This window comes from Primulina eburnea, chromosome 12 (assembly GCF_022965805.1).
Source record: "Primulina eburnea isolate SZY01 chromosome 12, ASM2296580v1, whole genome shotgun sequence".
Lineage (NCBI taxonomy): Eukaryota > Viridiplantae > Streptophyta > Magnoliopsida > Lamiales > Gesneriaceae > Primulina > Primulina eburnea.
This window is the reverse complement of record NC_133112.1, coordinates 36,075,442-36,102,610: the sequence shown is the minus strand read 5'-3', so window position 1 is coordinate 36,102,610 and position 27,169 is coordinate 36,075,442. Positions and strand designations below refer to the sequence as shown.

At 37.8% G+C, this 27,169-nt stretch overlaps 1 protein-coding gene across 3 annotated transcripts in view; it reads left to right on the top strand.

Annotated features, from left to right (window-relative positions):
- Window positions 1-9,750, top strand: part of LOC140807580 (E3 ubiquitin-protein ligase WAV3-like) — a 33,483-nt gene extending 23,733 nt beyond the window's left edge. Inside the window, exons 1-2 of one of the 3 annotated variants that reach the window (XM_073164493.1) lie at window positions 941-1,030; window positions 7,782-9,750. In XM_073164493.1, the coding sequence (XP_073020594.1) occupies window positions 1,010-1,030; window positions 7,782-9,593 (1,833 nt within the window). In that variant the 5' untranslated portion in view covers window positions 941-1,009 and the 3' untranslated portion in view covers window positions 9,594-9,750. Of the gene's footprint in view, window positions 1-940; window positions 1,031-1,480; window positions 1,647-7,781 lie in introns of those variants that run through there. The other 2 variants (XM_073164495.1, XM_073164494.1) reach the window with 2 other exon arrangements.
- The last annotated feature ends 17,419 nt before the right edge of the window (window positions 9,751-27,169 follow it).

Below are 27,169 nucleotides of genomic sequence, written 5' to 3'. Positions count from 1 at the left end.
GAAATTGGACATTTATATATCAAAGTGCATGGTGGTGACAAGTGTCCCACTCAAATCATTAATTTCACTTTAGCCCCTGAAATCTTCACTATTTGCAATTTGGTCCTCACAACTCTTTTTAATTCAATTTCAATCTTAATTAATTACAAAAACCGTGGAATCTAATTCATCATTCCAAAATTTGTAAATTAAATAATTTCGGATTAAAATGATATAATCTCGGGCCTTACAAAATATAAGACAACATAGACCAGTTTGATGTTGTAGTTTTTTCATTCGTCTTGTGAAAAAATAATAATCTGGAAATAACAGATTTTTTTATGGTATACATAAATATGTTGGGACATGAAATAAATGAGAACAATGTGAGTGCAATATGATACTGAAATTTTTTAATGATTGTAAATTTTCTGCATGTGTCCAAATGAGAGTTGAAAATTTATTGAAGTATGAGTTTAATTCATTAACAGAAAAAATATATGTTTAAACATAAAAAAACATAAAGAGAACTTTAGAGAACGAAACAAGAAAATCACAAGTTTCATTTCAAATTAGACCAATTAAATACTAAGAACAGTGATATGTTGTCAATGGTGGTGAAAGATGTGAAGAAACCAAGTGAGATTTCAAAAAAAAAAAGGAATAAAATAAAGTAAGACCCGAAGTGTGAACTACTCAAATAAACAAAATAAGGTCATAATAAAAAAATAAAGAAAGCATCAAAGAGATTAATCAACATCAAATTCGATGATGAAAAAAATGAAAATAAGATATGATTGTGAGATTGCTGAATTTAATCTAACAAAGAAGTAAGAAAATTAGAAAAAAGATGAAAAATATATCGAATTATTCAAAAGTCAAACAAGAAAAAAAATTGGATAAATTAAATCATAATTGTTTGAAATGATACATAAACTGTTTTATATATATATAAACAGAAGTTCGCGGTTCGCACACAAGATTTTCACTCCCGCTGCACGATCAGAAACAAGCCAAAGACGAGAATTCCATGGGTTCTCAAGAAGATAATGTAAACTTTTCTGAATGTTACTGATTGGGTTACTTATTTCTTCTTTCCTCTTTTCTTTTTACCTTTCTTGTTTTGCGTTTACTTGACATGATCATGTAGCAAAATTCTTGATTATGATGGTTTACTTGGGTTTATAATTCACTGGTTCCGATTCTATTTGTTGTTATTCCCTGGATGGATTGTAAAGATTGTATTTCTACGTGATTAGATTGGTTTTCTAGTTATGTAGTAGTTACATAGAGGGTCTGTATGATTTCAAGACTCCATTTGATGATTTATTCGTTGTTTCTCCGGTGATTTAATCTTTACTTTCACCCATGTTTATGTATTTGTACGATTCTCTCGACATTTTCATTATGATGGGCTAATATCTCAAATGCATTATGGCGATTGACTTCACTTTCTTTGAAATTTTTTCCTGGTTACGTACAATTTGGGAGTTGATTTCTTAACAGAATTATTGATGTAACACTGCGAGAATTTCAAAATATGATTTCTGCAACATATTATTGTTTGAGATTGTACAATGTGTTATAAATGGTGGTCGACAGTCAGTTTTGCCTAGTGCTTTGCGTGCAAAAATACTGATAATTCATGGAATCTCATAGTTATAGTTGTGACTTTTGTTAAATTATTTCTCTAGATTTTCTGTGTTTCTAATCCCAAATGAAACTACACCAGAAAATCACAATCATGCTCTTGATTAAATATGAAAAACGAATACGGAAGCGTACCTGAATCTTTAGCCATGGTTTATAGCGGTTTTGATCTTCCAAAATGTAAAATTTCCTTAGGTTCCTAATTCTCTTTGTTGATGGGGATATAAAGAGATATTTTTACGTTTCTTTTCTACATTTGGGGACCATTACCTTACTACATTTATTAAGCAGTTACATAACGTTTGCCTATTTCTAATTTAGCCCCTTCATCAAATTAGAAATTCTACATATGGTATCCACAATAAATATTCATGACATTTATGCCCTAAGTCAAATTCCTTATTTTAAAATAGATCACATAATGTTTGACTTATTATAATGGATGACCATATACATTCATTTAATTATATAAGTGTCCCAAAAATACTAACAATCTCCCACGGGACACATATACAATATAATGAATGTGATATCCTTAGTGTGCACATGTCGTGTCATCAATTCTGAGGACATTCCAAACAATCTCGTCCATTAATCATATTGACATAGAATCAAAGCGGTCTTAATTGTATCAATCACAACTAAACCCATCCATGGTCACGTACATCAACATCACTAAATGACATAGATCAAACATGAATTAGTGGCATGAAAAATTACATGCAAGGTGATCTGTTCATGTTAATTTTCAACTGGTCCTACTCAACTTTAGTGAGATCAAACTTTTAAACATAATTGTACAAAGTGTAATGAACTGAATAATACTTCATTTCTGATCAGAATAAAAATACATAAATAACTGTCTATAAAACAACCAAACTACAAACTCCCACTCAAACTAGAGATCATCCATCTCTATGACACCCATACGAGCAGTATGCTCATGAAAGACATTAGGCGGCAAACCCTTTGTCAAGGGGTCCGCTACCATGGAGTTTGTACCTAAGTGTTCTATAGAAATCTGTCCACTTTGTACCCTTTTTTTCACAACCAGAAACTTGATGTCAATATGCTTCGACTTTGTCGAGCTCCTATTGTTGTTGGAATATAATACAGCTGATCTATTGTCACAAAATAATCCAATGGGTCTTTCAATCCCTTCCAGAATACGCAGCCCAGTGACAAAGTTCTTCAGCCATATCGCATGATTTGATGCTTCGTAACAAGCAACAAATTCTGCCGCCATAGTGGAGGAAGCTGTAAGTGTCTGTTTGGCACTTCTCCAAGAAATAGCTCCACCAGCTAACATAAAAATGTAACCCGAAGTGGATCTCATACTGTCTTGGCATCCCGCAAAATCGGAGTCAGAATACCCAATGATCTCAAGATGATCTGACCTCCTATATGTGAGTATGTAATTCCTAGTTCTTTTCAGGTATCTCATAACCCTTTTGGCTGCTTTCCAGTGATCCATACCTGGGTTGCTTAGATATCTGCCCAACACACCTACTATGTACAGCAATATCCGGACGTGTACAAACTTGAGCATACATAAGACTTCCTACCGCCGAAGCATAGAGAATCTTTTGCATTTCTTGAATTTCAAGACTTCCCTTAGGGCATTGTTTGAGATTAAACTTATCTCCCTTAGCGACCGGGGTGTTTCCTGGTTTACAATCTTGCATGCCAAATCTTTTAAGTACTTTATCGATATAGCTCATTTGTGACAATCCAAGAACACCTCGAGAACGATCTCGATGTATCTGAATTCCTAATACAAATGAGGCCTCATCAAGATCTTTCATCTCGAAATTTCTTGACAATAAACTCTTGGTTTGGTGCAATAAGCCTACATCGTTTGTGGCAAGCAAAATGTCGTCCACATATAGAACCAAAAATATGTGCTTACTCCCACTGAACTTGTGATACACACAATCATCGATTAAATTCCCTTCAAAACCAAATGAGAGAATTATTTCGTGAAATTTATGGTACCACTGACGAGACGCTTGTTTAAGTCCATAGATGGATTTTTTTAATTTGCAAACCATATTCTTTGGGTCTCCCGACACAAAGTTTTCTGGCTGCACCATATAAATTGTTTCATCAATGTCGCCATTGAGAAACGCCATCTTTACATCAATCTGATGTAGCTCCATATCGAAATGTGCAACAAGTGCCATGATTGTCCTAAAAGAGTCCTTAGTTGAAACCGGAGAAAAAGTCTCTTTATAGTCAATCCCGTATTTTTGAGTAAATCCTTTTGCCACAAGACGAGCTTTATACTTCTCCACTTTGGTCTTAAAAATCCATTTGCAACCAACAGGTTTTGTACCTTCCGGCAGTGGGACAAGTTCCCAAACTTTATTGTCTTGCATTGACTTATACTCCTCATTCATTGCTTCGACCCACTTTATCGAATTGGAACTTTCTGTGGCTTGACGAAAGTTGATAGGATCATCTTCCATCATGCCAACATTATCCTCATGTTCCTGAAGAAATACTACATAATCATCCAAAATAGCACTTCTCCTTTCTCTCGTGGACCGCCGCAATGGCACTTGGACCTCAATCTCTTCTTCAAGAGGTTGTTGAGTTTGTACATCTGGGAGATCAACGATGTCTTGATTTTCTGGAATTCCGATATTATTAATGACCAGAGTGGAATCCTGATCATTTTCTAAAGCAATCGGAATAGGAATCAACTCCTCATTAACCGTAGTGGAAGTTGATTCTTCCTCAAAGACAAAGTCCTTTATTTTATTCTTCCCCCCAAACTCAATATCCTCGAAGAATATAGTTGTACCCGTCTCAAAAATTGACCTTGATTTGGGATCGTAAAACTTATAGCCCCTTGATCGCTCAGAATAGCCAATAAAGTAGCTGCTCACAGTCTTGGGATCCAACTTATTCTCATGTGGCCTATAAGGCCTCACCTCAGTTGGACATCCCCAAACGTGAAAATGATTCAGACTGGGCTTTCGCCCCAACCAAAGCTCAAAAGGTGTTTTAGCAGCTGCTTTTGTCGGCACTCTATTTAGAATGTATGCTGCCGTCTTTAGTGCCTCACCCCAGAGTGATTCCGGCAAGGATGAATAGCTAACCATACTCCTTACCATGTCTTGTAGAGTGCGATTTCGTCTTTCTGCTACACCATTCATGCTTGGAGAGCCCGGCATGGTGTATTGTGGGACGATACCACACTCCTCTAGGAATTTGGCAAAAGGCCCTGGACGTTGTTCACCCGAACCATCGTACCGACCATAGTATTCACCACCACGATCAGACTTTATTTTCTTTATCCTTTTGTCGAGTTGATTTTCAACTTCAACTTTGAATGACTTGAACACGTCCAATGTTTGAGTCTTTTCATGAATAAGAAATATGTATGCATATCTCGAAAAATCGTCTATGAATGATACAAAGTAGCGTTGACCATTCCAAGAAGGTGTTGGAAACGGTCCACAAACATCCGTATGTATCAATTCTAAGACTTCCGTAGCTCGATATGCACCTAATTTCTTGCCTTTGGTTTGTTTTCCTTTAATGCATTCAATACAGACATTAAAGTCCGTAAAATCAATGGAATTTAAAATTCCATTCGACACAAGTTGTTCAACTCTATTTCTAGTGATGTGACCTAAGCGCTTGTGCCATAATGCACCCGAATTATCATTATTTAGCTTTCGTTTTGTACCTTTCGATTCAACAATTAGGGTTTCATGATATGAATCATTTGTATCAAGCAAATAGAGATTGTCATATTTCATAAGTAAACCAGTTCCAACAACATTAGAATTAATAGATAACATAAACTGATTGTTTCCAAAGGAACAATTGTAACCAGATTTGTCCAAATAACAAACAGAGACCAAATTCCGTCTAAATGACGGTACAACAAAAGTATCCATTAAATCCAAATAGAAACCAGTACAAAGCAACAATCTAAAATGACCAATTGCTTCCACTTCTACCGACTTTCCATCGCCTACATAGATACTTCTTTCAGCATCACTTGGCTTTCGGTAGCTCAGGCAACCCTACATTGAAATACTGATGTTAGTAGTAGCACCGGAATCTAACCACCAAGTATTTCTAGGTACTGAAGCTAAGTTAACTTCAGAACAAACCAAATTAAGAAATGTACCTTTCTTCTCGCGCCACGCGCGATACTTGGCACACTCCTTCTTCATGTGTCCGGGTTTATTGCAGAAGAAACAAAGGTCACCAACTTTTTGTTGTTTCTTCTCACTCGGACCCACAGCATTTACATTCTTTCTTTTCTTGCCCTTGTCCTTAGAGGTGCTTGCCAAATGAGCACTTTCTGTCTTCTCTTGATTCAATCTTTCTTCCTCTTGGACACAGTGAGAAATTAGTTCATTCAAACTCCACGTTTCCTTCTGACAGTTAAAACTGACCTTAAAGTGGTTGAACTGAACCGGAAGAGAAATCAGGATGAGATGCACAAGTAAATCCTCGCGCAAATCCAACTTTAGTGCCTTCAATTTCGAAGCAAGATTAGACATCTCCATGATGTACTCCCTTATGTTTCCCTTGCCCTTATACTTCATTGAAATCAAGCTCTTTAGAATAGTGCTTGTTTCAGCCTTATCGCTTTTGGCAAAGCGCTTCTCGATTTCTGCAAGGTACTCCTTGGCATTGGTGATGTCCTCAGACACTGCACCCCTAAACACCTCCGGAATGGCACGCTTGATGATCATCAGACTCATGCGATTGGAGCGATCCCACTTCTCAAATATAGCTCTCTCTTCAGAGGAGCTAATTGTCGTAGGAGTAGTGGGTTTCTCCGTCCGAATCGCAAGGTCCATGTCCATGCACCCGAGAACTATCTGAACGTTCTCCTTCCAGTCCATAAAGTTAGTACCATTAAGGACCGGTACTGAACTTAAGTTGGCAGAAATATTAGCAACATTCACTGAAAGAGAACATTAAAAATAAATAAATAACATGCTCACAATCATAATTATCAATAAAATTCAAAATTAATTGGCAAATCCCATCTCAAGATACCTAGAGCACCATTAATTTCAAGTCTTTGGACAATAAAATTAACTGCAAGTGATACTCTTGTTGTAATAATCAAATACTAACAATAATGCATGACAAATAACAAACCCCTCTTTGGATTGATTTATTATTCTCATGTAAAATCCTTATAATCGTTACGTGTTTACTATCACAGGTAATTATGTAGTCCGGCCAACTATTAACCTTCCTTTGAGCCGATTAATAATCGCATGAACTTACAAACTTACAAACATTCAAAATTCGTCATGAACAATCTACAAAAGAGAGGTCACTTTGGCGACATCTTATTTTAATTAATCCAATCGGAATGATGAACTATAATAATTTTATTATATATTATGCCAATTAATTAAATTCAATCGAATTAATTAAATAATAATAAAATAAATAAATCCCAAAAATTGAATCATTGGTCTAAGTTGCATGAAAATTAATAGGAAGACTATTATTTCATCCACCATTGACCGATAAACAAAAATCATTGAGGATTTCATCAACAGAATTTTTTATTTTTTATTTTTATTCTCAAATCAAGAACAAGATTAATTGGCTCTGATACCAATTGTTAAATTATTTCTCTAGATTTTCTGTGTTTCTAATCCCAAATGAAACTACACCAGAAAATCACAATCATGCTCTTGATTAAATATGAAAAACGAATACGGAAGCGTACCTGAATCTTTAGCCATGGTTTATAGCGGTTTTGATCTTCCAAAATGTAGAATTTCCTTAGGTTCCTAATTCTCTTTGTTGATGGGGATATAAAGAGATATCTTTACGTTTCTTTTCTACATTTGGGGACCATTACCTTACTGCATTTATTAAGCAGTTACATAACGTTTGCCTATTTCTAATTTAGCCCCTTCATCAAATTAGAAATTCTGCATATGGTATCCACAATAAATATTCATGACATTTATGCCCTAAGTCAAATTCCTTATTTTAAAATAGATCACATAATGTTTGACTTATTATAATTGATGACCATATACATTCATTTAATTATATAAGTGTCCCAAAAATACTAACAACTTTACCTTTTGAAATCAACTGTTATGTAGAAATTAATATTCAAATACACTTAATTTTTCATTTTGTTTCAGAAAACATGTGCCATTTGCTTGGAGTCTATGGAATCGGGGCAAGGCCAGACCTTCTTTACTGCTGAGGGTGCTCTTTCCTTCCATTTTAGCTGCGCAAGCAACAATGTTACATATGGAAATTACCTTTGTGTTGTTTGTCGAGCTAAATGGAATGATCTTCCTTTGGCTGTTCCAAACTCTAACACGAACGTTGATAGCATTTTCGCTCCAAATCCGGTCGATCGAGTTCCTGAACCCCAGGTCCCATTTCGCTCTCGTGTTATGCATGAGCCAAAACTGATTCTATTTTCTGATGATGAACTGCCACCTTTGGTCACCGCTGATCCTGTGTCTTCTGCTCCACCTGCTGACCCAGAAAATATCAGTATCAAGACCATTCCGGAGCGGGTCGCTGTAGCTTCTTCGGAATCTGTTTCAGAATTTTATGTTCTTGTTCAAATAATAGCACCACCGGAGGAAGACTTCGATCACACTCCTATCGATCTTGTTGCTGTGCTAGATGTTAGTGGCAGCATGCATGGATCAAAATTGGCACTCCTGAAAAGTGTTGTTGTCTTTGTGATCGATAGGTTGGGTCCTTTTGACCGACTTTCGATCGTGTCATTTTCAACTCGTGCTCAGAGATTTTTATCCTTGCGCAGAATGACAGAGGATGGGCGCGAAAATGCTAAACAGTGTGTGAATTCACTTTTGGCAAGTGGCTGCACCAATATTTTAGAAGCTTTGGAGATGGGAGTTCAGGTTCTCGAAGAAAGGCGGTACAAGGATCAGGTCGGTAACATCATATTCTTTTTAGATGGAATGGATACTTGTTACCGTGCCGCACATTTTCCACGTCCAGGACAGCCTCCACCATATCTGCATCTATTGCCTGCTTCTATCTATCCCGAAAACCACCGAGGAATGGGAGATCATGACCAACAACCACCATTTCACGTTTATACATTCGGCTTTGGTGAAGATCATGACCCTCTTTCACTGCAAGCCATATCTGATGTATCAGTTGGTCATTTTTCTATTATCGTCTCTTATGAAGCGGTGGAAGATAATGTTGGTCTCTGTATTGGTTTTCTGCATTATGTTTTAGCTCAGGAGCTTTGTTTAATAGTGAGGTCTGCATCACATGGAGTCCAAATTCTATCAATATCTTCAGAAAGATATGCAAGTAGTAAAATCTCTAACAAAGGATCACAAGCTTTAATAAATTTTGGGGATTTTATTTGGGAGGAGGAACAAGATTTTATCATTAACTTAACGGTCCCTGTATTTTGTAGTGTTGGAGATGCCGAAAATGATTTGAATACTACGTCCCTTTTGGATATTACATGTTCTTACATATCAGTAGTGTCAAACGACATGGTACAAATTGATGGTGACCGAGTCACCATACGGAGATCGATATTTCCAACCCCTCTGGAGACGACAGTAAGTTTGAAAGTTGATGAGGAAAGGAACCGTGTTTTGGCAGAACAAGGCTTCATTGAGGCTCTGGAAATGGCAGAAACTGGTGATCTAACAGGCGCACGTGCTCTTCTATTGAATCAAAGGTCGACCCTTCTTGCTTCTGCTTCTGGGCAAGCAGGTAATTGTCGGTGGCTCGAAGCCAGAATGGAAGAGATGGGGAAAAGAATGGGAAGTAGGGAATTGTACGAACGTGATGGCAGACCCTATGCTCTTTCAAAAATGGGATGGCGTGCCTATCAAATGGCCATAGCCAGAGGCAGCAGCGTGCATGGAGCAGTGGAGTCAGAGGGTTTTCTCTGTGGTTGTGCTGCACCACAAGGTTATGGTGAACAAATCTCTTCAACTTAGCAAGAAAGGGAGCAGCCCTCCAAGCAAAGAATGAGTCATGTCCGCGTTTTGCTCAGTTTTCTCTCCCAAGTTGTGTCTTGGTAATTGCAGTTTTGATGCAATGTACAGGTTCGGAAATAACTAATTTTGTTCTGTTTTCTTGGATGCATTTCTTGAAACTGGAAGATAGGATTTGTGAAAATAGTACTTTAAAACCTGATGAGTTGTTTGCCTTTGAGAGATGTAGTTTACATAAAAGCTGGTATGACTTGTGCATATAGCCTATCATTTCTTATGTGATTTTTTTGTTTACATAATGAGAGTGTTTCTTGGTATCTCATACATCTTCATGTAAGTTGCAAGAACTCTGTGGTCATTGGTAAATGAGTTTTGAGCTTGTGAGTTGTGTGGCAATCCTTTTGGAGCTTTCGAGACGAATAAGATGTTTGTGTCGTATGGCTGACTCGAAACCATTGAGGACAGAAAAGCGACGTTGAAGTTCATCGATTAAGAAGTTTTAACCGGGAGAAGGAGAATCATGCTTTGTCATTGAACCTTTTTTAGTTCTTTATTCTTTATCATTTTAGTTTACCATTACTTGATTTATTTTTAAATTGGTTGATGGCTTCTGTTATGCAAATTCAAAGTTGTAAACATCAGTTTAGAAAGACTTACATAACCAAATAATCTAGTTTATCCATCTATAGTTATATAGAGAGCAAAAAATAATCTCTTGTGGTATTATGGTACAATAAAAAAATTATCGATCGGTTATGAGTATTCGTTTTTATTATTTACTTTTACAACATTTGGGGTAGGGAGGAATTATGTGGATTCACCCAAATGGTAGTGGCGGTATTGCTTTTTCAAATAACTAATTTTTTAAGTTCGAATCAAGTTTAGAACATCTTAAATTTCATACGAATTCATTTTCAATTTAACTTCTAACAATATCAATATTATTATCTTCATCCTTGGCCTAGAATACTATTGGATTTGTACAGATCCCTCGTACGAAAATTTGTAGCTGACCTCAAGACTATTGCCATGATTGATTTGGAGTCGTGTTTTTTCTCAGGACTGAAGCAAAATTCTACATTTTTTTCTCCAACCATGGATTTGGATGGGGATCAAGTTTTCGGGTAGCCCTGACCCCTAAATATGTGGTCCTTTTTCCCAAAATGTGAGAATCAGAAGTGTAGGTCTGATGCCAATGACCTATGGATCGATTGGCAATAAGACCGTAAGTTTGGAACGATATCTCGATTTCGATACAAACCACTCCGCGGCTAAAAAACAGATAACGTGGGCTTGCTATGAAAGGGAGTCAAAATCAAAGGCGTTGGGTGCTATTCGGGAAGGGGTCAGTAGATCAGCGGGTGCAATTGAATTAGTAAGATCACCGAGTAAGATGAGTAGAGAGCTTGCTAGGTTGAAATGTGGGATCAACTACGAGAAAAGATCATCATCGAAGGGATCCGTACGTTGTCTATGAAGATTTGCTCTTGGAATATTAGGGGCGGGGGGTCGGCGAGAAGGCGGGAGTTAGTGCGCATGGTTATTCGAAAGGAGAATCCGGATATTGCGGTGGTGTTAGAAACGAAGAAAACTGGAGTGGACCGTAGATTTGTTTCAAGTCTCTGGAAATCCAGATTTGTTGATTGGATTAGCCTACCATCGGAGGGACGATCAGGAGGAATTCTTGTTATGTGGGATCCAAGAGTGGTACAGGTCACTGACAATCTGATAGGGAACTTCTCTGTGTCTATTCTATTACAGTGGAAAGAGGGTAGAAAGTGGTGGTTTTCAGCCGTTTACGGTCCTTGCAAACCGAGGAATAGAGATCTGTTCTGGGAAGAAATAGCAGGGTTGAACACAATTTGTGGGAACATTTGGTGTGTTGGAGGAGACTTCAACATTGTCAGGAATTTGAGCGAAAAAATGAATAGCAATACTAACACAATAAGTATGCAATGCTTTGACACTTTGATCGAGGAGTTGGGTTTGCTAGATCCTCCCCTACTCAATGCGAGGTTCACTTGGACAAATTTCAAGGATCACCCAATATGTTCCAGATTGGATAGGTTCCTTTTTACAATGGGGTGGAAGGAAATTTTCCCAACTTTTCGGCAAACAGTGCTGCCGAGAATAACTTCAGATCACCATCCACTAGTTTTAGACACTACGAAGTTTAAATGGGGACCTACTCCTTTCAAATTTGAAAATGTTTGGTTGACACACAAAAATTTCCAGAAGTCTCTGTCAGAATGGTGGGGCAGTGGAAATCCTCAAGGTTGGGAAGGTTACAAGTTCATGTTGAAGCTTAAAGACACAAAAACCAAGGTTCTGAATTGGAATAAAGAGGTCTTCGGAGACATTAATGAGAAAATTTCAGAGCTTCGTAATAAAATCAGCCAACTAGATGACAGAGAGGAGGAGGGAAGGTGGTCTGAAACTTTAAATGAACAACGGCGACAGGTCAGATGTGAGCCGGAGACTATGATTATTCGGAAATTACAACTGGACTCTCAGAAGGCCAAGGTTAAATGGTTAAAAGATGGAGACCAAAACTCAAAATTCTTCCACTCACCTTTGAATAACAGGAGGAATAAAGCGACTATAGACAAAATAGAATTGGATGATGGGTCATTGCTCACGGATGAGTTACAGATTGAAAAGGAGATCATTACATTCTACAAACATTTATACAGGAAATCTGAAGGCGATGGATCGGGTTTAGATGGAGTGCAATGGATGCCAATTAACTTGATGGAGGCCGAGCAGCTGGAACAGCCTTTTTCAGAGGATGAAATCAGAGGAGCGGTGTTCGATTGCGACGGTACAAAAGCTCCGGGGCCAGACGGGTTTACTTTAGCATTTTATCAGAAAAGCTAGGATACGATTAAAACTGATCTTACAAGAGTGTTTGCTGATTTTTACAATGATGGGATTGTTAATGGGAAAACAAACGAGACTTACATTTGCTTGATTCCAAAGAAAAATGGTGCAACAAAAGTTAAAGACTTTAGACCCATCAGTCTAATTACGAGCTTGTACAAAATTCTGTCCAAGGTATTGACAAATAGACTGAAAAAAGTCTTGTACAACACTGTGGCGGAGACTCAATGCGCTTTTATTCAAGGAAGACAAATAACAGATTGTTGTCTCATTGCAAACGAAGTCGTCGATGAGTATAGAAGAAAGAGGAAAAATGGGTGGATTTTGAAAGTGGATTTGGAAAAGGCATATGATAATGTGGATTGGAGATTTTTAGATTACGTGCTTAGAATGAAGGGGTTTGGGAGTAGGTGGAGGCATTGGATCAAGGGCTGCGTTTCGAGTGTCTCATATTCGGTATTAATTAATGGAAGACCGAGAGAGAAGTTCAAGGGGGAAAGGGGACTCAGGCAAGGTGACCCACTATCCCCATTTCTTTTTAACTTAGTTATCGATGGGTTAGGGAGATTGGTTGATAATGCTAGATCAACAAATGCTGTGAGAGGACTTGAGGTTGGGAAAGATAAAGTAGAAGTTTCACACTTACAATTTGCGGATGATACCCTATTCCTTGTCCAAAACGATGGTCACCTGATCAACGTCGTCCAATTACTACAGCTTTTCTGCTCAAAATCAGGTCTCAAAATAAATTTTGATAAAAGCTCCTTGCTCGGACTGAACCAATCTGATGCAGAGATCGCAATGCTGGCTGAAACAGTGGGGTGCAAGAAAGAAAACTGGCCTATCAAATACCTCGGAGCACAGTTGGGAGGTGACCCCAAGAAGCAAGAATTTTGGGCACCCGTGGTTTCCAACATGTCAGCGAAGTTGGCCAGCTGGAAGAAGGCTTATCTATCTAGGGGGGGCAGATTAACTTTGATTTCCTCGGTACTAAACGCCCAGCCAACATACTTCATGTCACTATTTATGGTGCCTCAACAAGTAGCGAAGCAAATGGAAACTTTGATGAGGAATTTTCTTTGGGATGGTGCGGATGGGGAGGCTCATTGTCATGTTGTCAATTGGACTCAAGTGTGCAAACCGAAAGAAATGGGAGGTTTAGGAGTGGGAAGCGTACGACTGAGGAATAAAGCGTTGTTGGGGAAGTGGTGGTGGCGATGTGCGGTTGAAAATGAGTCTATGTGGAAAAGAGTTGTGGGAAGCATATATGGTATCGAAGATAATGGAAGGGATATCAGGGAGGCTAGGACTTCGACTTTTAGAAGCCCTTGGAAGTTTATCACTCGGGCCCATTCTTCATGTCAGCACTTGATTGGTACCATGCTTAAGGGAGGGAACGTGTTGAGATTCTGGGAGGATAGATGGCTGGGTGAGATGTCTTTCAAATGTCATTTTCCAAATCTTTTTCTCGTGTCTTCGACTACTAACAAACCTGTTTCTCAATTTTACTCGGTCTCTAATAATCAGGGTACTTCGGTCTATCATTGGGATGTGAGGTTCAGAAGAGGGTTGAATGATGTCGAGTTGGGTGATTTTACTACACTTTTAGGAATTTTAGACACGGTCTCTTTGAGTGTAGGTTCGTCTGACTTAGCGGTATGGTTAGGGGAATCGTCGGGCGTTTTCTCTCTAAGATCTCTTTACTATTCCTTCTTCCAACAATCAGATAATCTCTTCTCACCATTCTACGCTAACATCTGGAAAGTACCAATTCCACAAAAGGTAAAGGTGTTTTCTTGGATAGTTGCTTTGGGAAAATTGCAAACGTGTGACAATTTACAAAAGAGACAACCAAACCAGGTACTTTCTCCTCAATGGTGCGTCTTGTGCAAGAAAAATGAGACTCAAGATCATCTTCTGCTACATTGTTCTTTCACAACAAAAATTTGGAACAGGGTTATGCAACATATGGGATTCGAGTGGGTTTTCCCGAAGTTTTCACGGGAAATGTTGGTCATGGAAAACGGAATTCTAAATAACAAGGAAGGACGTTTGTTCTGGTATATCATTGTGCACTGCATTTTTTGGTCGACATGGACGGAGCGCAATAGCAGAATTTTCAGCGACAAAGAAGAGTCGACAGAGGGATTATGGGAGAAGATTAGATTCAAAGTGGCTACATGGACTACTACGCTGCCAGCGTTTCATCATCTACTTGTATCTGATCTAGTTAGAGACTGGCGTTTCATTCTATATTGATAATACTACGCTTTTTTAGTTGTAAAAGTTCGGTGGATGACTCATCCACTTACTCTGTAAACTAAGATCCTATGATTTTAATAAATATCTAGTTTCATATCAAAAAAAAAAAATGGACTAGAGACTTTTCCCTATCCAACTTGACAACCAACAGATTCGTACTGAAAATAAAATAAATTTATTAAATATCATTGTCTTTAAATGTAGGTTGACTTAGTCAATGCAAAGAAACAACAAATCCCAATCCAAAAAACAATGGTTTTCCCACGTCTTCTCTTTGAAATTTGATAAGGTTCCCTCGGAAAAGAAAGTCTTTTAGTTAATTTAATTTCAAGCCAAAAGTTTTTGTTATATTATATTTGAAATTGTATATGTCCAATGTAAATATCCATCTAGATGGGTTTGAAATCAAAAGATTGATTTAAATTTGATAACATTGAAAAATGAATGCATCCAAAAGAGTGAGAATTTCAAATTTATCCTTATTTTTCGCCAAAAAAATACAATAGATTGGGAAATCCAATCCACATAAATCTATTGATCTAAACACTAACTCATGTTTTCGAGTAGTTTTAAAAATTAGTTTATATTTAATCAAATTATTTTTTAACAATTTTTAAAATAAAGTAAATAAGAACATAATTTCCCAACTTAGGATTAAGGATGGCAATGGGCCGGGGTGGAGACGGGTTTGTCATTCCCATCCCCATCCCCGAATGCCATCCCCACCCCCATCCCCGCTTTTTCGGGTACGGGGAATCCCCAAATCCGAAACTTCGGAGATCAACTTACCATCCTCGCCCCCATCTCCGTTTCAAAAATATTAATATGGCAAGATGATGACGGATTCAGAGATTTTCTCAAACCAAAACTTATTATTATCTATTATTATTAGAGATAATTTTAATATCAATATCAATATTAATAATAATAATATTATTAATATTTTAAAAATTATATTATTAATACTAATAATACTATTATTTTATTATTGATAATATATTTTCGGGGCGGGTTTGAGGATTTCGGGGATGGGGATAGTAATCACATACCCGTCCCGAACTACATCGGGGATTTAAAAAAATCCCCGAACCCGAACCCGAAAAAATCGGGGATCCCCATCCACGTTTCGGGTTTTCCCCGTGGGGCCTCAAACCCGCGGGGAAAATTGCCATCCCTACTTAGGATTCTTGCTCACCCAATTTATAACGGCCAAATCAATCACTTTAATAACGCGTTGTACGCCGCGTTCAAGATCTTATTAACCAAATAGATACAACTTTGCTTCATTGCAAATTAATCATATCAACACGAACACGAACACGAACACGAACATGAACCTCTCTCTCGTTTTTTCTTCCAAATCACATGTTTTCCCCTCCCATTTGTTCATTCTTTATATGGAACGTTATTTTTTCTTATTGAGCATGAACAAATCATTTTGTTCGCATACCAAACTTTGGAGAAAAAAATCGGTTTAAAATTTTCTTCAAGGATCGAATGAACTGGTTCTCCATCGCCGCCTTCGGCCTGAGAAGAAGAGCAGCTGAAGGTGGTGGACCCCGTGTACGGAGGAGCTATGAGATGTAGAAGAAAATGGCAATTTATTCAGTCGCTAATACATCTTAAAAGCGGATCATTTAATATAATAATAAAAATAAATATAATTATATAATAAAAAAATTAATAACAAATAAATTAGTCACTCTATATTTTTTAACATTATTAATATTGTATATATTGAAATATAATTGTAATTTTAATTTAAATTTCATCAAATTAATTAAAAATTAGTTAGTATAAAATACAAATTGTTAATCAAATAGTAAGATTAAGACACACACACATACATACTCGTCTTCAAAGAGGCATCTTTAGCAGTGATTAGGGGTGATCACGGTGCGGTTTTGCGGTTTTTTTAAAAAAATTCAAACCGAATTGCCATATGCGGTCGGTTAGTATTTTGAAAAAATAATCGCGGTTTTACATGAAAAATTAGTATTACGGTTTTTAGCGGTTGCGGTCGGTTTACGGTTTTTTTAATGAAAAATATTAGAACATATATTTTAATTTATTTGAAAACAACAACAATATAGTTTAGGGTTTACGGTATTACGGTATTACGGTATTACGGTTTTACATGAAAATTAGTATTACGGTTTTTAGCGGTTGCGGTCGGTTTACGTTTTAGTAAACCGTCGCTAATAGTTTAGGGTTTACGGTATTAGCGACGGTTTTAGCAAACAGTCGCTAATAGTTTAGGGTTTAGGGTTTAGGGTTCGGGGTTTTAGCAAACTGTCTATAAATTGTCGCGTTTAGAGTCGTTTTTAACATTTGCACTTAGTCATCCTGAGTGTTTATTAAATTGATATATCAGTTATCCTTACAATAAAAAAAATGTCAGAACAAACCATATTTAGACGAAATTACAAACAATTTGTGTTTCCTAATAAAAAGTACAAAATTGTTGATGTCAATCGAAAAAAGAGTCTTGAATACTACGAACCATGTTGAGGATCGAAGTTGAGTTTAGAGGGGGGGTGAATAAACTCTACTCGTTTTTCGTGAGGATGAGGTACTATAATCCTGTTAAGGATAGTAGTTGATCTTGTGATAATACTTTCACCTGATTACAGTAGAATGTGCGGAAATAATCTGATGAAGTGGTTGAAAAACAATAAAGCAGTAGACAGCAGTTGTTTATGGAAGTTCGAAGATAAACTCTTCTACGTCTCCCCTTCTTCTGTTTCCAGAAGGTATAACTAAAAGACTTTGGATATTACAGTACAACACTTGTACACACCCACTTCAGAAGGACTTACACCTCAGCCTACTGAAACTCTTAGTTTCTGATCTTACAAAAATACGGAACACAAAGTTCTGAAAAGACTCTTTTCAGATTACAGACTCTTCTTAATAAAATATTGGTGCAGTAAAGATTGTGAAGAGTGTAAGAATTAGTAGCACAAGATGATCTTTAACAAGACCGGATATAAGCTGTGAAGCGTGTGCTACTTTTCTTTATGTTGAGCTTAACAGCGCTCAAGGACGACTTGATATATTTCTGATAAGAGAGTAGCTTTGTTCCTTGAAAATGATATTATGCAAAGTGTCGTGTCGAACAAGAATTTGATCCAAGTATATATAGTCGACTGAGCTCAACGTTCATAAACACAGAAGTCTTCAGATAACTGATACAATTTGCTTTATTACCGAAATTGGTTCCTGCAGAAAAGCTATAAAACAATCAGTCTTGTTTTATACTTAATTTGGTAATATGCATTAAATGACTCCGTATAGTATTTAATGCTGCAATTAATGTTGGTACTAGGAACACTTTAACGGTAACACTTAAGGTAGCAACGTTAGAAATCATTCTCTACTGGTTTGTATAGTTATCCCTCTTTCTACTGGTTTAGTTTTACTAGAGCAGCAACTACTGATAAGCTATCAAGTTGTTCTGGTCTGCTGGTCTACTGGTTTTAGTTAACATCGCCACAATAAAATTCATATCTAACAATTTCCCCCTTTGTGGTGATGCCAAAACCTAAACAGTAGAATATAAACAGATAAACATTTAACTAAACGGATAATGTTAATAATGTATTAAGGTAAGAAAAATAATGTAAGCAAATTAATCGGTTCCGATATCCCTGTAAATGATTTCTTCATTATGAGGTTCTTGATCTCTTCTGTTTGAGGGTTCAGCTTCATCTTCTGTTTGCCTAACTCCTTCTTGATCTCTTCTATCTTCCCCCTTTTTGGCATCAGCGGCTACCACATGTGCAAAGAGATCATTCAGTCTCCCAGAAATATTTTGAATGCCATCAGTTAGCATCTCTAGATAAGGAGTCTGAGAGGAGATGCGATTATCTAAGGCAGTAATAGATTGATTTTGAGAGTCAATCTTAGCATCCAAAATTTCCATAGAAGTAGAGACCGATCGAAAAAGATCATCATGCTCAGTGATTCGAGCAAGTATATCATTTTGAGCAACTAGGAGGGCGTTGTGAGTTCTTGATACGGCTTGTCTGAAGATGGAAGCTTCAACATACATCTTGTCTGTGGTTTCCTTAGTGATAAAGATGTGTTTACCCATGCGCTCTCGGAAGTCTTGAGCACCACTGATTTCAACAAGGTTTTCGCAAGACATACGCTTCACCAATTCAGATATGTAGGTGAGGTCGGTTTGTAAACGGAAGATCTGATGTTCAAGATTGAAATCATCTGATTTTGGTGAAGAGGTTTGGTCAAGCATGCGTCGTTTAATCTCAGAAAGACGAGAAGTCGTCGCAGTCACAACAGGTAGAGAGACAGGTAACGCAGCAGAGACAACAGGAGCAACAAACAAATCAGTAGAAGGAACCGCGTCGATCGTGCTTTCTGCTGGAAGTGCAGAAACAGTAGACTCATCAGCAACCAGAGCCGGAGGAGCAACTTCAGTAGGGATTGCCAAATCAGAAGCTAAAGCTTCTTCCAAGGGTACAATTGCAGTCGGTGTAACTGAAGGTGCTTCAATCAAGGGTGCAGAAGGAGGTTCCAGAAGAACGTTCATTTCTGCTTGATGTTCAGCCGAAAACAATTCCAAATGCGGCAGTAGGGAGGTAGTGTCTGGTTCTTCAACTTGTTGCCTTGGGGTAGGAGATCCAGAAGCTAGTAACTCCAAGGAGGCAGAGACATCAGGGACAATAGATTCAATGACTTCTTCTACTGAAGCCAGTTCATGCACAGATAGAAGCGATGAGGACTGAATAGGCCGAGTCGGAGATGTAGGAGTACTAAGAGTAGCAGCCTTTGGGGAGGCGGTAGTCCTTTCCTCAACTATCTGACTATGGTGAGAGCTAGGGACAAAACCGGTATAGTAAACTGTAGGCTCTCCAAAGCCTTGTTCCTGAGCAAGAAGTTGCTCATTCATCTGCTGAAGTCTATCAGAAAGAATCAAAATAACATGATGATCCTGAGCAGCAGTAGGAGCGGCATGATCAAAATTCGATTGAATAACTTGCAATACTGATTCTAATTTCTGACACTTGAGTTGATCGAGGATGAAGTTCCTTCTGCCTAAGGCCTCGATAACATTCGTCGTTTTAGCCAGCTGAAAAGTTCTTCTTTCGGCAATCATCATTTTGCCGTAATTTCCTTTGGTGCTGAAGAAGTCAAAAGAATGAAACAATCGGGCAGCGTGCCATTCATCAAAGAATTTAATTTCCTCGTTTGCGGAGGACTCAATATCTGCTAGATGAAGGTCAACACCTGTAGTAACAGTGGTCTTGTGACCAAAAGTAGGTGGTTCTGCAACCATTTTCCCTTTTCCTTTGTCAGTAGATGAAATGGGCGCAATAGGACGGAAAGCAGAAGATCCGCTTGCTGGTTCACGAATGACAACGCCAGATGATGGTTTAAAAGTAGAAACAGTAGATGGTGCTGATACGGACGCAGTAGCGAGAACAGTGGAAGAAACAGTAGAGCGAACGGAAGGAGCAACTTCTGGAAAGACCTGTTGAATAGGTACTTTCTCAATTTCAGACAGTGCTGCTGTCCTTTTTAATTTTAGAATGGTACGCTGTTTCTTCTTTGCTGGGGTCGGTATTGCTGGTCGAGCAGTAGCAGCAGATTCTTCTGAAGCTGTTTTATCGGAATCAGTCGAAATAAGCAATCGCTTCTTAGAAATTTGCTTGTGAGTTTTGGGAACCTCAGAAACAGTTTCCCCGATTTCCTTTTTCAAAGCAACAAATTCCGTCACTGTTGGCTTTGGCCTTAGAGCCAACACATTAGCTGCATCAATCATTGTGACAGAAGTAGCATCGAGATCACTGGTAGATGGGAAACCAGCCTCTTTGAGCAACACACTGATCTGAACTGCGAAGCCAGAGCTTTTCCGAGTGACCATATCCTTCATAATTCTAAAAATAAAGTGACTCCAATCCACCTTAGTTCCTTTTGAAATGGCAGTCATGACCCGAACTTTCTCCTTTGTCAATTTATCAAAAGTGCCAGCCTTGATCAGAATAGCTTTGGCCACAATGTCGGCCAGAATCTGATACTCTATCTTCAGTAATTTCTTATGGGAGGAAGGAGACACCTCTTCTCCAGATGCGGAGAAGGAGGTGAGGGCAACAGACATATCTGATTTTGAAATATCAGAGAGTTCAGAAATACCCGAAACTGGAAGGAGAAAGGTTGCACCTAGATAGGCTGCATCGATGGAAATAGAAGCATCTCCTTGGGTATGAACAATCCTTCCTTCGTGGACTGTTGCTTTGGTGTAAAATTCCAGGAGAGCATTCTTGTAGATAATTGCTGGTGCTTCCAGGAAATTTCGGAGTCCTGATTTCTCAATGTCCTGAAACATTCTTAGAAGATTTGCATCCTTAATAGTGAGAACAGAGGCAAAGTTCACTTGATAAGCATTGAGAGTATATGCGCCAGCCATTTCTGTATGCAGATGAAAACAGAAAACTTGCAGTAGTTAGTTACGATATAGAGAAAGCAGTAGCTGAATATCGATAGATATGAAATAGTAAAGATGAAAAAGTGAAGTATGAAACAGATATACAGCCGTCAAATGAACACAAAGACACGTGTCAGTATGTTCTTGGTTGAGTGTTTGAAAAGTTTTGCAGAAACTGTCAGGTACACGAATGATTTGAAAATTTAAAAAAAATGGCGGGCTGTCCAAACGGTTACTAGAGAAATCAGAAGAGGATTTGTCGTTTTATGATAACGTCTACTGGAAGTTTCAGAGTGCTGAAATATTTGAGCACTTTGATAAAAAAACAGTAGGCTGGTAGTTTTATCGAAAAGACAAACATCCTATCTGTTTTCTGAAAAGACGTCAAACTCTCAGTCTGACTGAAACTGTTCCCCCTCGGTAAATGCAATTAATAAATAGTCATAATTGTGACAAATGACTCTTGGCCATCTCTAAATCTGAGTCGTTGAAGATGAACAGTTGCAATCGTGTGATTCACAAGAGTCTAAGATCCCTCTATAAATACCTGCGAAGCTTAAACAAAATAAGACAAAAGGAAAAATGAAAATACAAGTAATCAGAGAGTTAGAATATGATCCTGGAGTCGAAGCAAAAGTGTTCAGAGAGATGTTTGAAAATATCGTTATTCACGTAAAAATCCTTGAAAAATTCTCCTTGAGCTGTAATATCTTCAACCAAGCAGATCGTGTGCTTCGATTAGGTTTGAAATGTTGCATCCATTTCTTCCAGAAGCATGCTAATGCAATCAGAGAGTGTTGGTGGATTGATGATGATGAAATCCTCTCCGAGGTTTTCAGTAGAATCCCTGCAAGTCCTTTTTGATATATTAGTGCTGACAAGTCCCAAGCTTGCCAGAATCTTGTAAGATCGAGGCTTGCTTAGATTCTTTCTAGGCCTTTCTTTTCGGAGAAGACCATCTGTATCCTGCTGAAGTACTTAGCAAGCAACGATCAAAGAGTTCTTATTACAGAAGATAGACGTTACTTGTAACGCTACTGGTTAAATAGCAAAGAGTATCTACTGTATTCAATTTTGCATTGTGTAAAGTACTGAAATGATTTCTAATAAAATTCCAGTTATTTGCTTATCTGACTTTTCTCTTCTGCTTTTCTCTTCTGCTTTTCTGCAAAGACTTACTGTTAGTTAACAAATAATAATCAAATAAATATTAAGAGAAGTTAAACTAAAATAACAGAGGATGACTAAGTTAAATCTATTAAACCAAGAGAGTTACGAAAGAAAGAAAACTTATTTTCTGGTAAGGGTTTCGTGAAGATATCTGCTGTTTGTTGATCAGTAGAAACATATTCCAGACGAATGTTCTTCTTCTGCACATGGTCTCTAATAAAGTGATGTCTGATGTCTATGTGCTTCGTTCTGGAATGAAGTACTGGATTTTGTGTGATTGCAATTGCACTGGTATTGTCACAGAATATAGGTGATTCGGAGGCTTGAATCCCATAATATCTTAACTGTTGTTGAATCCACAGTATCTGAGAGCAACAGCTTCCAGCAGCCAGATATTCTGCTTCTGCAGTAGATGTGGCTATAGAAGTTTGTTTCTTGCTAAACCAGGATATCAATCTATCACCGAGAAATTGACAAAAACCACTTGTGCTTTTACGGTCTAGTTTGCAACCTGCATAATCAGCATCTGAATATCCAATAAGATTTAACGATGAGTCATTGGGATACCATAAGCCAACGTTTTGAGTTCCTTTCAAGTACTTCAAAATTCGCTTAGCAGCAATATAATGAGATTGTTTGGGGTTAGATTGAAATCGAGCACAAATGCAAACAGCAAACATGATATCTGGTCTACTGGCAGTTAAGTATAATAAGGAGCCAATAAGACCTCGATACTGAGTTACCTCTATTGGAATACCACTTTCATCTTTGTCAAGCTTAATAGATGAGCTCATTGGAGTAGAAGCAGCAGAGCATGCTTCCATTCCAAACTTTTTCAGAAGCTCCTTAGTGTATTTGGCTTGATTAATAAAAATTCCAGTCTCCAGTTGCTTAATTTGCAATCCTAGGAAGAAGGTTAATTCTCCCATCATACTCATCTCGAATTTATCCTGCATCAACTTGCCAAACTTTGCACATAATTTGGGGTTAGTTGACCCAAAAATAATGTCATCAACGTAGATCTGTACTAAGAGAGTGTGCCTATTCTTGACTAATGTAAATAGGGTTTTATCCACTGCTCCGATGGTAAAATCATGATCAATAAGAAATTGTGATAAAGTGTCATACCATGCTCTAGGTGCCTGTTTTAGACCATATAAAGCTTTATGTAATTTAAATACATGATGAGGAGAGAAATGATCGATAAAACCTGGAGGTTGTTCGACGTAAACTTCTTCTTGTAGTAAACCGTTCAGAAAAGCACTTTTCACATCCATCTGATATACTTTAAAGTTCTTGAAAGCAGCAAAGGCTAAGAATATTCTGATTGCTTCGAGCCTTGCTACTGGTGCGTAAGTCTCATCAAAGTCTATGCCTTCTTCTTGTCTAAATCCTTGAGCTACCAATCTAGCTTTGTTTCTCACCACTGTGCCTTCTTCATTGAGTTTGTTTCTAAAAACCCATCGAGTTCCAATGACAGCTTGATGAGATGGTCTAGGTACTAGAAACCAAACATCATTTCGTTTGAATTGATTCAGTTCTTCTTGCATGGCTTCAATCCAACTTGGATCCAGAAGAGCTTCTTCGATCTTCTTTGGTTCATCCTGAGATATAAAAGCAGCATGCATATATTCATTAAGCATTTGTCTTCTGGTCCTCAACGGCGCTGCTGGATTACCAATAACCAATGATGGAGGATGAGATTTTCTCCAAATAAATGGATTTAAATGGACATCTTCCTGATTTGGCATGTTAAGATTGTCTTCCACAGAACCAGTAGTAGGTTCTTGAGCATCTTCTGCTGGTATTGGTAGATCCAACATCTGAACTTCTGGTTCCACTATAGAAATATCTGGTTCTGGATTTTGAAGATCCTTGGCATTAGCTTCTATATCATCTTCACTGTCAACTTCCAAGTGAATCATGTCTAACCTGTTACTTAAATCAGATGTGTTAAAAATTTCAGCACTGCTGTCTTCATCGAAGACAACATGAATCGTTTCTTCAACATTAAGAGTTCTATTGTTGAAGATTCTAAAGGCTCTGCTTACAGCAGAGTACCCAAGGAATATTCCAGCATCTGATTTAGAATCAAATGCAGTCAAATGATTTTTCCCATTATTCAGCACAAAACATTTGCATCCAAACACATGAAAATAAGATACATTGGGCTTCTTCCCTTTCCATATTTCATACGGAGTCTGGTTGTGTCTTTTGTTGACCATAGATCTGTTTTGCGTGTAACAAGCAGTATTGATTGCTTCAGCCCAGAAGCGCTGAGAAATATCTGCATCTGCTAGCATTGTTCTAGCTGCTTCTTTTAAAGTTCTATTTCTCCTCTCAGCTACTCCGTTTTGTTGAGGAGTTCTGGCAGCTGAATATTCATGATGAATCCCCTGCTCATTCAAATATAACTCAAGATACTTGTTAGTGAATTCAGTGCCCCTGTCACTTCTGATTTTAATAATGGTAGAAGATTTTTCATTTTGAATCCTTTTCAGAAGCTTGATCAAGAGACTACTGGTTTGATCTTTTCCTGCGAGAAATATTACCCAAGTAAATCTGGAAAAATCATCAATAACAACAAGGGTATATTTCATTCCCCCTAAGCTCATGATGGGGATAGGACCAAACAGATCCATATGCAGTAATTCTAGACACCTTGAGGTTGATTTGCTATCTTTAGTCTTGAAGCTGGATCTTATCTGTTTCCCAAGCTGACAGGCAGAACAAACGTGATTTTTAACAAAATTAATGTCAGGTAATCCATCAACTATATTCTGCTTCTTAAGATAATTGATTGATTTGAAGTTCAGATGATTCAGTTTCTTGTGCCATAGCCAGTGTTTATTGCTAGTAGAAGCAATTAAGCATGTAGGAGTGTTGACAAGATTTGAGTTCCAAGAGACTCTGTAAGTGTTGCCTTCTCTCTTTCCTGTTAACACAGTAGTTCCAGCAGAATCTCTTACTAAGCAAGAATGCTTTTGAAAAGCTACAGAATATCCATTATCGCATAGTTGACTAATGCTGATAAGATTATAACAGAGACTGTCAACTAGCAAGACATTATCAATAGTTATGTTACCATGGATAATCTTACCCTTACCCATGGTTTTACCTTTAGAATTGTCTCCAAAAATTATCTTTGGTCCAGTACAGCTTACTATCTCAGAGAGTAGGTTTCTTTGTCCAGTCATATGTCTGGAACACCCACTGTCCAGATACCATGTAGAGTTGCTGATTTCTGCTTCTTTCTGCTGTTCCTGCAAACACAAATTTTAGTATATGGTCCCCAAATCTATTTGGGTCCAAGCCTTATCAGTCCTTTGGGAACCCACATTTGTACAATTCTTGGTGACTTTGTACTTCGAGTGTCCAAAGATGTGTGTGCAACAGAAGGTCTGTTATTTCTAACAGTATGCATACTAACATGTTGTTCTTCCCTTCTGTTTCTGTTTTCCAGTCTGTATCTCTTCTGAACAGGTTTTGAGTTGTAGTACTGGTAGTTTCTAACCTTCATAGGATATTGTCTTCCAGAGTTGAATTCTCTTCTGAATCTAGAACTCTGGTCAACATTATCTTTAGGTTTAACATAACCCAGACCATAGTGCATTCTTCTGTTCGTCTGATTTACATTCTTTTCAACTGAAACAGTAGGTACTACTGGTTCCTGTACCATACTGGATTTCACAAAGTGAATGTATTTCCCTTTGCATATATCCAGTGTTGGTTTAGTATTTGTTTCAGATGTACCTTCATTATTACAGAAACCAAGACCACTCCTGTCTCCTGATTGTTTTTGTAATTCTTGCATCTTTTCCAATGAAACAGAAGACTTATTCCAAGCATTCACCAGTAGTGATAACTTCTGGTTTTCAGACAACACTTTCTGGTAATCTGCTTTGGCTCTTTCATTCTCAGTTATCAATTTACTCATCTTCACTTGTGAATCATTGCAGCTGTCTACTTGCAAGCAAGTTAACTTACTGTTCTGATTCTTTAAGTTCTGATTTTCAATTTTAACTTCTTCAAATGATTGAGAAAGTCTTGAATACTCTTTTACCATTTCATGCAGTGCATCAATCAAGTCATTGCGTGTAAATTCACTAGAGTCAAAATCAAATACCTCTCCAGATGTCGAGGTTGAGTCATTGTCTGCCATTAGACATTTAACTTCTTCTGAATCACTGTCACTGGAATGACTTTCTGAGTCAGACGATTCAGAGCTAGAGTCCGCCCACTTAGATTTGCTTTCCTCAGCAATCATTGCTTTTCGATCTCTTCTGGACTTTTTGTCATTCCTCTTGTGATCCTTTCTCTTATGATCATCCTTCTTTGGTTTAGGACAATCTGCAATAAAGTGGCCTATCTTTCCACAGTTGAAGCATCCCATATCACCAGATGGTGAATCTTTCTTGAAATTTCGATTGGGACCTTGATAAGTTCGATGATTCTTCTTCATGAACCTGGAAAATTTCTTCACAAATAAGGACATAGCATCACTACTGATTTGTTCAGCAGTTTTCTCCATTGCGTTATCAATAATCACAGTAGGTAACGCCTGAGGTACAACTGTAGCAGCAGTAGAAGAGGTAGAGGCAGTAGCAGCAAAAGCAGCAGCAGTAACAGTAGCAGCAAGAGCCTTGGTTGGTGGGTTTGAGGGCTCTTCTCCACTTCTTACTTCTAGTTCGAACTCATAAGCTTTCAGATCTGCAAATAAATCATGCAGTTCCAACTTGTTTAAGTCTTTGGAACTCTCAAAGCTCTCATCACCTTGAGGGCTATTTCTCTGTTGCTATGCTCTTTACCCAGAGCAGCT